The sequence below is a fragment of the Colobus angolensis genome, unplaced genomic scaffold (genome assembly GCF_000951035.1).
Source record: "Colobus angolensis palliatus isolate OR3802 unplaced genomic scaffold, Cang.pa_1.0 Scaffold7, whole genome shotgun sequence".
In the NCBI taxonomy this organism is placed as follows: Eukaryota; Metazoa; Chordata; class Mammalia; order Primates; family Cercopithecidae; genus Colobus; species Colobus angolensis.
In genome coordinates this window covers 14,460,147-14,473,358 of record NW_012120709.1, presented here as the reverse complement: position 1 = coordinate 14,473,358, position 13,212 = coordinate 14,460,147, and the positions used below count along the sequence as shown (strand labels likewise).

The 13,212-nt window shown below is 36.9% G+C and overlaps 1 protein-coding gene across 1 annotated transcript in view; it reads right to left on the bottom strand.

The window, feature by feature from the left end:
- The window catches only part of CUL5 (cullin 5), a 105,729-nt gene that overhangs the window by 52,622 nt on the left and 39,895 nt on the right, over window positions 1–13,212 (bottom strand). Inside the window, 5 exon segments of the mRNA XM_011926668.1 lie at window positions 3,384–3,464; window positions 3,547–3,692; window positions 5,531–5,672; window positions 8,320–8,496; window positions 11,911–12,010. Coding sequence (XP_011782058.1) covers window positions 3,384–3,464; window positions 3,547–3,692; window positions 5,531–5,672; window positions 8,320–8,496; window positions 11,911–12,010 — 646 coding nt within the window.

Sequence of the window (13,212 nt, the reverse complement as noted above, 5' to 3'; positions counted from 1 at the left end):
AGGCACTCCTCATAATATTCTTTTTTTTTTTGAGACAGTGTCTTGCTCTGTTGCCCAGGCTGGAGTACAGTGGCGCAATCTCGGCTCACTGCAACCTCTGCCTCCCAGGTTCAAAAGATTCTCCTGCCTCAGCCTTGTGAGTAGCTGGGATTACAGGTGCATGCCACCACGCCCGGCTAATTTTTGTATTTTTAATAGAGACAGGGATTCGCCATATTGGTCAGGCTGGTCTCGAACTCCTGACCAGGTGATGTGCCCGCCTCAGCCTCCCAAAGTGCTGGGATTACAGGTGTGAGCCACTGCGCCCAGCCAATATTCTTTTTCAACTTCTTTATTTTGATTGATGATTACAGAAAAGTTAGCAGAAAAACAGCACCTCACTTCTCCCAACATTAACATCTTACATAACTATAGTACAACTATCAAAACCAGGAAAATAGTATTGGTGCAATACTATCAATTTAACTCTAGCTCTTATTCGTTTCACCAGTTTTTCCACTAATGTCATTCTATTCCAGGATCCTATCCACAAGCCCATGTTGCATTTAGTTGTTATTTCTCCTACTCTCATCCAATCTGTGGCAGTTCCTTTATCCTTCAGTCTGTTACAGTCTTGACACCTTAAAGAATATTAGCCATTTTGTAGGCTATCAATCAATTTGGAATTGTTTAATCTTTCCTCATTATTACAGTAAGATTATACATTTTTGGCAAGAATAAAAGACAAATAATATTGTATTCTTCTTAGTGTATCATATCACGGGGTATATCAGCATGTCCTACTACTGGTGATGCTCACCTTGATCACTTAATTAAGATGGCATCTTCAGGCTTCTCCTTTAGTAAATATCGTGGGGAAGATACTTTGAAACTATGCAAATATCCTATTTCATTTCAAACTTTTGACCATTACTGCCAAGTGCCGTGGCTCGTGCCTGTAATCCCAGCACTCTGGGAGGTCGAGGTGGGAGAACTGCTCAAGTCCAGGAGTTTGAAAGAAGCCTTAGCAACACAGTGAGATGTGATCTCAAAAAATAAAAAATTAGCCAATTGTAGTGGCATGCACCTGTAGTCCCAGCTACTCTGGACTCATTCTTTTAGTTGGCCCTTTATAGTTGAAAATTCGTAAGTTTAATGTGGCTATGATATAACCAACTTATATAAATTGCAGTAGGAGATCAAAACAATTTCACCTTATAAAACTCTAACATCCCCATCCAGGTGCTACAGGTACATCAATCTATAACAATACCCAAATCCTCCAAAATGAACTCATCCTTTCTCCCTCACTAAGACTTATTTTTATACCTAATCTCTCCGTAGCAGCACAGCTCTCCACGGCTGAAACCTCAGAAACATTATTGGCTTGATTCTCTGTGATATCTAGCCCCATCCATGTGAACAACGTTCCACCTCTAAGAAGTTTCTCTCTCCCCTTGTCTTTTCCATTCCCACTACTGTAACTCTACTTGGTCTGCCTAATACCTTGCCTGAATTACTGCAAACACTTTCTACTTCTTATTCCCAGCTCTTCCCCATTCCAGTCTTTCATCTTTCCTGTCACCAGATTAATCTTCCTAAGGGACAACTCTGTGGCCCACCTGTTTTCCAAAAAAAGTCAATAGCCTTCCTGGCCTTCTGAATGTAGCCCAAGCCTGGATTTATATATCTATAAAGAACTTCTATAAATAACCACTAAATTATCCTTCCTTTTGCCAATATCAAAACTATTTCAACCGCTCAAAGAGGATGCATACTGCAAATCAAGGACAAGCAAAACAAAAATTAAAAGAACCAAAGGGAAAAGACATCCAACTCAGCATGATTTCTGAACAAAGAATAAAATAAACACAACTACCACTTAAGATGGACAAAGCCAAAGTCAAAAGTAAAAACAAATTTTTAATCCCATTCATAGTTGAAAAATATTTGATTATGGGCAAGCTAGAATGTTATTCCTGAGAATGCAAATCTAAATCAAGTTCCTAGGCTCCAAAGACTGAAAGGAACCAGAGGAAATATTATTGTTGTGTTTCAACAATTCCAAGACTGTCCCAACTACATTCTAACTTTACTTATACTAAAGTACCCTAAGGTCAGTCCTCCATGTAAAAGAAAACACCTACCATGGTACTATCACTGACCAGTTTTTTGCTTTTTAAAATATGCATTTTATCATATAACATAAAGTAAATAAAACAATATAAAAAGCTGATGCTTTCATCAAATTATTAATATTTTGAGGCCAAGTATGGTGGCTCATGCCCATAATCCCAGCATTTTGGGAGGCTGAGGAGGAACGATTGCTTGAGGCCAGGAGTTCAAAACCAGCCTGGGCTACATAGCAAAACCTGCTCTCTATGAAAAAAAAAAAGAAAAAAGAAAAACACATTAGCCAGGTGGCCGGGCACAGTCGCTCAAGCCTGTAATCCCAACACTCTGGGAGGCCAAGGCGGGTGGATCACCTGAGCTTAGGAGTTCAAGACCAGCCTGGGCAGCATGGTGAAACCCCATCTCTACTAAAAATAAAAAAATTAGTCAGGCATGGTGGCATGCGCCCATAGTCCCAGCACTTGGGAGGCTGAGGCAGGAGGACTGCTTGAGCCTTTCAGGCAGAGGTTGCAGGGAGACAAGATTGTACCACTGCACTCCAGCCTGGGCAACAGAGAGAGCCCTTGTCTCAAAAAAAAAAAGATAAAGTGTGTGTGTATATATATATATATATTTGTCAGGCATGGTGATGTATGCCTGTCGTCCCAGCTACTTAGGAGGCTGAGGCAGGAGGGGCCCTTATGCCCAGGAGTTACAGTGAGGTATAACTGTACCACTGCACTCCAGCCTGGGCAACAGAGCAAGACTTTGTTTCTAAAAATAATAATAATTAATATTTTACCTCATGACAAATGCAGTTTGAAACATCTTCCCAGAAGGAGAAGAAATATCCCCTAGGAATAAATGATTCATTATTCACTAATTTGGTGTTTGCAGCCACTTCAGAGAACATAACTGGCACAAAAAAAGAGAGTCAATTGTATCTCTAAGGGAGCATATATTACTTGCAAATGAAAATCACAAAAATGGTTAACTTTAGATATCCATAAAACATAATAAAAGAAAACTTACCAAAAATTAATTATATTAAATAACCTCTAGAACAGGTATGGCAAATAGATTTGATCTTGCATACCAGCTCCAAAGGACAGTGTGTTCTGAATAAGATACTTCCTATGAAGCTGTGCTATGGTTCATAGGCAAAAAGAACTAAAATCAATTAACAATGTTGGCTGTTATTAAAATAATGTTATTTGTGTTGTTTATTTGCCATTCCTATGCTTCTGTATTTCAAATAATCCCACAAAATGTACAATTACAACATTACTTACTGCTTCAACAGAGTTACATTCTCGTCTTGTTTCTAAATAACGTAGTGCTCGTTTTTCTTCTTCTTTTAATTTAGCATCTGCCTGTCCAGAAGCGAAATAGCAATCATTTTAAGAATATCAAGAGAATTGCTTAAATTATCACATATGCTAAGTTCTAACTTACATATTTCATATAATTCTGTACACCATTTTGTTGTAAATACGAGGGTGCTTGTGTTCTATAAAATCTCTCTGTTGAATCCAAGTATGCCTTCTCAAAATTGTCCCTATAAATTTGAAGCTTATCCTCAGGATTAGAACAAAGGTTAACTGAAAAACAGAAAATAAAGTATTACTCCAATTATGATTAAAATCAATATTTTGAGTATAATAAATGAAATAAATATCGAGGAGTCACTATGTGCAAGGTAATAATGCTCAAGAGAACATATAATTATATAAGACAAAATCCTTCTCCATAAGAAGAAGATGACAGCACAAAGCAGGAAAGTAACAAATAAATAATATAAATATAGACTATTTTATTTTTGAATAGGTAAGAGACTGACTTCTAACTGAATAATCAAGAAAACATTCACAGAAGCAATGGGATTTAAACTGAATCTTAAAGAATCAACTAGAATTTGCATAAATGGAGATTAGTAAGGTAAGTAAATATTCAGAAGCAGAAAAGCACAAGAAAATATGACTAGGTTGTCTAAGTGGATTGCAAGGTTAATAGAAGGTAAGGTAGAATGGTAAATTACAAATGGTTGTGAAGATGTCCTGGGCAACATAGTAAAATTATGTGTCTACAGAAAAATTAAGGCCGTGCACAAAGGCTCACACTTGTAATCCTAGCACTGTGGGAGGCCAAGATGGGCAGATTACTTGAGGTCAGGAGTTTAAGACCAGCCTGGCCACTATGGTGAAACCCTGTCTCTACTAAAAATACAAAAATTAGCTGGGCGTGATGTCATACACCTGTAATCTCAGCTATTCTGGAGACTTAAGGAGTCTGCTTGGACCCGGGAAGTGGAGGTTGCAGTGAGCTGAGAGCATGCCACTGCACTTCAACCTGGGTGACAGAGTGAGATTCTGTCTCAAAAAAAAGAAAAAAAAAAAGAAAAACATTAGCCAGGTGTGGTGGTACATGCCTGCAGTCCCAGCTACTCAGGAGGCTGAGATAGGAGGACTGTTTGAGCCTGAGAGGTGGAGGTTCAATGAGCCATGATCACGTCACTGCACTCCAGCTTGGGCAACAGAGCAAAACCCCATCTCTTTAAAAAAAAAGAAAAAAAGCATGGTGTAGCACTTAAGGGGTAAGTAGAAAAAATACCAATAAAATAGTGCTTAAACATTTATGAACAGCATATGGGTTAAACAACAGCAATAAGATCATTATAAGACGACTGTTTCAAAACTCTGCATGTAAAGTTTAATGTCTGGTGGCAGTTCAAATAAAAACAAATAAATTTCAGGAGCACTGCTAATGAAAATCTAAAGGCTTGATAACTAAAGGATTATGGGGGCAATGAAGAAAAGCCAGTCAAAAATAACTCTATAGGTTCATTAACTCAATAAATACTTATCTAGAGTGATTTTGTGCCATGCATTCTATGTTCACTAAAGACACAGTGCTAACAACACAATTAAACAAAAGTACTATGCCAAGGGGGCACAGGTACTGTGAAGCACTAAATGACAGAACTTAGTCTGGGAATGAAGAAAGGCCTCCAGGAGGAGGATGAAGCGTGGGGAAGAGGCATACTCTAAGTAACAGGAAACAGATGAGAAGTCAGAGGGAATGTGCTCCTACATGCTCTCCTTTTCATTACTTTTCATGGAATTAACCTGCTTCCTGAAACATGAATACCTAACCTTTTAATGAACTAGTTACCTTTTATAAGCTATACATTCAAATTTATATATCTAATTTACTTCACTAAAAAGACTTGCCAAGAAATTAATGGCATGAAAATATTAACCACATTAATATGAATTTTATACACTTTTAAGCAGAGTATAATTTGTGTACTCTTAAAAAAAATCTAGTACAAAAAGTAGATGTAACTTTGTATGCTAATAAACACAACTTTGTGCTATTCCGTAATTGTTCTACAATTTCCACGAAACAGAAATTATGATCATAAAAGTTCAGAACACACCATATGATTCTCTTACTCCAATAACCAGTTGAGAATCAAAAGCTTCTCCCAATCTCTCAGCATGTACCAGCTTCATTGCACTATCTTGGAGTCTGTTTTTTATATTTGAAAAGATTGACTCATTCCATGTATCAAGCATAAGCTAGGAAAACAAGAACAAATTGTAACATAAGTTTCTATTATTAATACACAAAGTATCATGTACAAACACCAAAAAAGGAAATCAGATTCGTAGGCCTGGGCCAGGTGCAGTGGCTCATGCCTGTAGTCCCACCAATTTGGGAGGCCGAGGCAGGTGGATCGCTGGAGTCCATGAGTTCGAGACCAGCCTGGGTAGCAGGGCAAACTCCTCTCTCTATAAAAAAAATACAACAACAACAAAAATAGCCAGGCATGGTGGTGCACACCTGTAGTCCCAATGAGCCGAGACCATGCCACTGCACTCCAGCCTGGGTGACAGAGTAAGACCCTGTCTCAAAATAACTTAGGTTGCATTCACTCAAATACTTCAGGGAAGCAGTATATTTAGCATAATGGTAAACAAGGGTCAACTAAGTGTGGTCTAATCCCAAAACCTTGGGAGGCCAACGTGGGAGGATCACTTGAGGCCAGGAGTTTGAGAGTAGCCTTGGCAACACAGTAAGACCCATCTCAACGACAACAAAAAATACAAAAATTTGCTAGGCATGCTGGCATGCACTTGTACTCCCAGCTACTTGGGAGGCTGAGGTGGGAGGATCACTTAAGTCCAAGAGGGCAAGGCTGCAGCAAGCCCAGATCACACCATTCCACTCTAGCCTGGGCAACACAGCAAGACCCCATTTCAAACAAAACAAAAGTAAATAAAGAACAAATGTTTCAGAATCCAACATAACTGGAATTCAATCCCAGCTGTTACTTATTTATCTGCTTTCTTATGTGTAAAATGGTCAAAATAATAGTGCAAATTTCAGTGGTTGTAAAAATTAACTATGATAATACATGGAAAATGTTTATTTTCCTATAGTTCCATGGTTGAATTTCAGATATATTGGTGGTTTGAAATAGACATATACATATGTTTGTAAAGACACATAAAAAAATGCAAAAAGGATCAACTGAAAATCTGATACTGGACCTTATAAAAGAGTAGGCAACTCTACTTTTCAGATGTTCCATTAAATGATAAAAATGGTATATAAACATTGGTGATTATATCAGTACTCCAAGAAACTTGGTCAGATGTAGGAGATACATTAATAACAGCAACAGTAACAACAAGAGTTAACAGTTTTCTAACACTCATTCTGTACCTGGGACTGCTGTACATATTGTCCGCATGTAACTCATTTAATCCTCATAATCTTGATATAGGTACCATGATTATCCCCCCTTTAGATATGTGAAACCTGGGGTACAGATAGCAAAGCTAACTTTCCACATTTATGCATCTCATCAGTGGCAACACTGAGATGTGAATCCAAAAACTGTGGTCCCAGAATTGATACACTTAATCACTAAGTGGATGCTGCTTCCCACAACCAATAGAGAATGTCAAAACTTCCCACAACCAAAAGAGAATGGCCAAAAAAAGAGGACAAGATTATGAGACTACAAATTAAATAGCAGCCAGAAGTGTTTTTCACTTTTATTTTTTTCTTGGCACTAATTTCCCATATTGCAGTGATTTCTATCACTGAAGAACCACTGGGTATCTAAATTTACAGAATCCCTGTCAACATCAGAGCAAATTTTAAGGCTGGGAAGGGGCAACAATGCCCAGGCTACACTATTGTAATGCCGGAGTGTGTTACTATAACCATCACAGCAAACAGCAAATTGACTAAAGTTCAAATGGCATTTTTTACTTTTCAAATCTATGGTTCCATTTGATTCTTAAAAGTGGAAAGATACATGGAAAATGAGGACAGAGTTTGAAGAGTTGAAAGGGAAACCTAGGACCCTTCATATTCAGCACTGAGTTCTTTCCATTAAATCATGACTGGTTACTTGACACAAATTTTGAATAGAAAATAGGCACAGTACACACTGAATTTATACTAGAAGAATTAAGTAAAAGGGAAATTATAAAGATAGCAGTTTAGCCACAATTACGTATAAAGATATCAGAAGGTAACCTAATAAAAGGAAATTTTTGAGAGAGGAGAAAAGTAGTTTAATTTCTAGTAAGGGTATAGGCTGGGTGTGGTGGCTCATGTCTGTAATTCCAACAGTTTCGGAGGCCGAGACAGGCGGATCACCTGAGGGCAGGAGTTCGAGACCAGCCTGGCCAACATGGTGAAACCAGGTCTCTACTAAAAATACAAAAAAATAGCCGAGTGTGGTGGCGCATGCCTGTAGTCCCAGCTACTCAGGAGGCTGAGGCAGGAGAACTGCTTGAACCTGGGAGGTGGAGGCTACAGTGAGCAGAGATTGCGCCACTGCACACTCCAGCCTAGGCGACAGAGTGATGCTCCAGTTCTTTAAAAAAAAAAAAAAGAGTATAAAGAAATAATAGAGACATAAAATACTGAAGATAATATCAGGAAAAGGAGAAAGTAAAAAGGAAAAGTAAAGGAGATAATGGTTGAAGACACAGATCTACAGCTTAAGACCACATAAAAAGATGAAACAAGATTGAAGCTAAAGACATAAATAAGAGTATTATTCAATAAAATCTAGTAAGAGCTGAAAAGCAATTTACATGTGAAGTAGAAAAACCCACTTAAAAGTTTAAATTACTTTCAAATGCTTCCAAATCACCCTCTTTCTGAAGAATATTAGGAAAACAATGAGAAAAACAGTCTTACCTTTCGAACAATACTGTCTTCCACATTTGATTTTTTATTGCTGCCCTGTTTACCCATTAAAGTAATCTCTAGTTGACAAAAAGGTTTTGGTAAAATATCACATTGTGTAAAGAACTTTCTCCATTCAACAATATATGCTTTTAGCAAAGCTGTATCATCTTGATGGCTCAGTACTCGCTGAAAAAAAGAGGTGTACCAATTTGAAATAAATGCAGTTGCTTTGAAAAATTAAGAACAAAACATATCATCCCAAAATTTAAATTGTACATAATTTTTAAATTATTGTACAAGCTCTTATATCCAGAAGAAATTAAAACATGTTCACAAAAAAAGCTTGTATACGAATGTTCATAGCAGCATTTTTCAAAAGAGATAAAAAGTAGAAACAACCCAAATATCCACTAGCTGAAATATGGATAAACAATATAGGGGCCAGGCATGGTGGCTCATACCCGTAGTCCCAGCACTTTGGGAGGCTGAGGCGGGAGGATTGCTTGAGCTCAGGAATTTGAGACCAACCTGGGCAACACAGCAAGACCTCATCTCCATAAATAAAACAAAAAATTAGCTGGGTGTGGTGGTGCGTGCCTGTGGTCCCAGCTACTTAGGAGGTTGAGGATTGCTTCAGAGGCTACAGTAAGCTGTGATTTGGCCACTGCACTCTGGCCTGGGTGACAGAAAAATACCCTGTCTCAAAAAGAAAAAAAAAAAAACTAAACAAATGAAAAAAGAAACCAAAAAACCCCACAATATATGGTATATCCAAACAATAGATATTATTCGGCCATAAAGAGAAACAAATATTGTGAAAGAAACTAGTGACAAAAGGCCACATTATTATTATATTATTCCAATTATAGAAAATGTCAAATATAGAAATATCCATAGGGACAACAGATCAGTGATTTAGTGGGTTGGGAGAAGGGAGTGACTGTTCATAGGTATAGGATTTCTTTTTAGGGTGATGAAAATATTCTGGGATTATTGGGTGACGGTTGCACAACTCTATGAAATATACTACAACTCACTGAATCATATCCTTTAAGAGAGTAAATTTTATGGTATGTTAATTATATCTCCATTTTTTAAAAGGTGGTGGAGTCACGTCAGGTAGAGTGGTTCATGCCTGTAATCCCAGCACTTTGGGAGGCTGAGGCAGGTAGATTACGAGGTCATGAGTTCGAGACCAGCCTGACCAACATGGTGAAATCCCGTCTCTACTAGAAATACAAAAATTAGCCAGACATGGTGGCATGCACCTGTAATCTCAGCTGCTTGGGAGGCTGAGGCGGGAGAATCGCTTGAATCCGGGAGGCGGAGGTTGTAGTGAGCCGAGATCGAGCTAGGCGACAGAACGAGAATCCATCTCAAAAAAAAAAAAAAAAAGGTGGTGGAGTCTATTTCCCCATTATTAGAGTTTGGGCTGGTCCTGTGATTTACTCTGACCAACAGAACACTACCGATGTAACACTGTGAGATTTCTCAGCCTATCCGTGAACAGGTATTGTAGATTCTACTTTCATCTCAAAGGCTGGTTTCCTTGAGAATGAGAAACCACACAGGGAAGAGAAAGCCACACCAAAAACCATATATGTGTTTTAATGCTTTCTTAGACCACCTTGTCCAACAACTCACTGCTGCTGCATTAATAAGCTTAGGCAAAATCAGCTGAGACCAGCCCAAATTGCTAAGCCACAGAATTGTGAACAAATAAAACAGTTGTATTAATCTAGGTTAAAAAAAAAAAAAAAGACTCCACCTATGTTTATTATTTTTACTTCTTTTTTTTTTTGTTCTTTAAAAAATGTTATAAACATTTCAATGCATATTGCCTTTCAACCATTTGGAAGATCTGGTCCTTCCTAACAAGGTACGTTCAATTGAAGATTACCTAGTAAAATGATTCACAATTAAAAAAAAAATTCTTAAGCATTTAAAAATCTCTTCAAGATGGGTCTTTTTAAGACCCATGTCTAGCATTGCTATTCCTATTAACTGCTCAGAATCAGTGGTGCTAAATCCCATTCTTGGATTTTTGCTGATGTCTACATTTCCAGACTTTATTCAGTCATGTTACAGTGAAACTCTTCCCTACTTTTTTTCCCAGTGTTCAGTATATTTTTTAACATCTATTAATAACATCTAAGGTAACTCTTTATAAATTTATTTCCAGACACTGAAGAATAAAGCTCTATAAATTTGAAATAAACATAATTTATCTTTATCAAGTAATAAAAAGAAAACATTGTACATTTCCCCATGCAAGTAGAAACTGTATCTCTAAATTAGTTCTAAGAAAATAGTTTTAAATTGTGATATTGAAACATTTAATTTTCTAAGTGCTTGAAAATAGAATTTATTTTCATTAAAAGGTAACTTCCTATAAAACTACAATTTAAAAAATTTGTCAAGAAATTATCAATAAAACACTTAATTTCTTAAGTAATATCCAATACATTAGTCTTACTCCATCATTTAATTTAGCTACTAGCAAAATTAAAATATATGCCAATCATATACTTGATTTCAATATCTTAAGTCATATATAGAAAAAACTCATTTTTTATTTTCAACTGTTTAAATACTTTTAGTATTTAATAACACGATTTAACAAACTACTTTTACTAATGTTGTTAATGGAATGATCCAACTAAAGAATAAGGAATTCTAGCCTGGACTTCTAACCATCAGATCAGACTTTTTTTTTCTTTTTCAGCCTCAACCTTCTGGGCTCACACAATTCTCCTGCCTCAGCCTCCAGAGTAGCTGCAACCACAGGTGTGCATCATCACGCTTGGGTAATTTTTTATTTGTATAGAGACGAGGTCTCACTACGTTTCCCAGGCTGGTCTCAAACTCTTGAACTCAAGCGATTTGCCTGCCTCAGCCTCCCAAAGTGCTGGGATTACAGTCCTGAGCTACTGTGCCCTGCCCCACACCTCATGTTATAGAAAGGAAAATAATCTCATGTCCTTAGGGTCCTCCTCAAAAAGGTAAGGGATTTATTCATAAGAAAGGCCGTGGTTGATTTGAAACATTACAAGGTGTCAAAAAAACAAACAAAAAACTAACTCTTGAATAACTGATCTAATGCCTAAATGAGCTTTGTCTTCCTTTTGATATTATTAGCCATTTATACATAATAGCAATACAAGAGTGCTGAATTTTGGCTCAGCACTAGCAATACAAAGGACCGTCTAAAGAATTTATAACTGGAGAAGGATCTGGAATTGAAATTACTGTCAACTTGAGAAGAGGTATTAGTAATGAGAGAAAAAAAACAGATTTGTGTGGACTGATGTGTAGCCAAAAAATAATGATGGCGGGGACTTCTAAAAAAATAAAAAATTGAATTTGCTATAGCATCTTTTAATTAAATATAACATGTACTCTCTTGACAGAAGTATCACTGTGGGAAAAAAATAATCCAACTAATGACGATCATTTCATTAATAAATTTATTTAACAAATGTGTCAAAAGTCAATGCAATATTTTTAAATTACATCAAGAAGTTCTACTTTCAAAATTATAAAATATGATATTATCTGAGTAGTTTTAAAACAAGTCTAAAATAAGCACGTAGAACTTACTGCCTGTGCTTGCTTAATAAACTCAAGAATATCTTCTTTTAAAGCCTGATGAATTTTTGCTGGGCCTTTATCATCCCAAAGACAGACTGCATGCACATCCCTGTGAATATAAAGTAAGTAAACAAACATTAATGACGAAACAAGAACTGAACAAAACATCTTAAATTCTATTTCAGTATAGTTTCCACAGACTATATTAGAACCAAGCTAATATTGTCTGAATTCACTCATACAAACCAAGCACGCTTGTAAATTGCCTCATATATACATGTGTTTCTATTTTTATTTTCTTTTGCCATTGTTTTCCTCCTTAATTCTCTGCTACTTACCACATAAAATTTAGTTATGAAAGCATGTCTCCATCTCCCAATGTCACTGCCCAAAGTTAACTGCCAGTAATATTTTCCTGTGCAAAAACAACTACAAATCTTTTTAATTCTTTAACACAACAGTTGTACACTATTTTGTCCTTTTAATTATTTTTAAAATTTTTTTAATTTTTATTTTTTAGAGACAAGGTCTCACTCTGTTGCCCAGGCTAGTGTGCAAGATCATGGCTCACTGCAGCCTTGACCTCCTGGGTTGAGGAGATCCTCCCACCTCAGGCTCCCAAGAGCTGGGACTATAGGAGCATGCCACCACGCCTAATTTTTTAAAAATTCTTTTGTAGAGACAGTCTTGCTATGTTGTCCAGACTGCTCTTGAACTCCTAGTTTCAAGGGATCCTCCTGCCTCAGTCTCCAAAGTGCTGGAATTAAAAGTGTGAACCACCATGCCCAGCCTTGTTATATACTCTGTCACCCAGGCTGGAGTACAGTGCCACAACCATAGCTCACTGCAGTCTCAAACTTCTGTGCTCAAGGGATCCCCCTGCCTCAGCCTCCTGAGTAGCTGGGAATACAAGTATGCACCTGTCTAGTTTTTTAAATTTTTGATAGAGATGGGGTTTTGCTATGTTGCCCAGTCTGGGCTTGAACTCAAATCCTCAAGCAATTCTCCTGCCTCAGCCTCCCAAAATGGTGGGATTGTGGGCCTATTTTGTCTTTTTAAAAGAATTAGTCACTTAAATCACAATAAAGCAAATCTCCTAGCTTCCCCATGTATTACCCATTTACACATCAATTACTCTTTCTCCTTTAAACAAAAAAACAAAAACAAAAGTTATCATAAACTGATATACAAAAACTCAGAACTTACAAAGCTGACATAGTTTACAAAAAGGTCCTTCATTATAGAAACATATTTAATACTAGTACAGCATGTTCAGAAAATTAATTTTTTTTTTTTTTTTTTTTTTTTTTT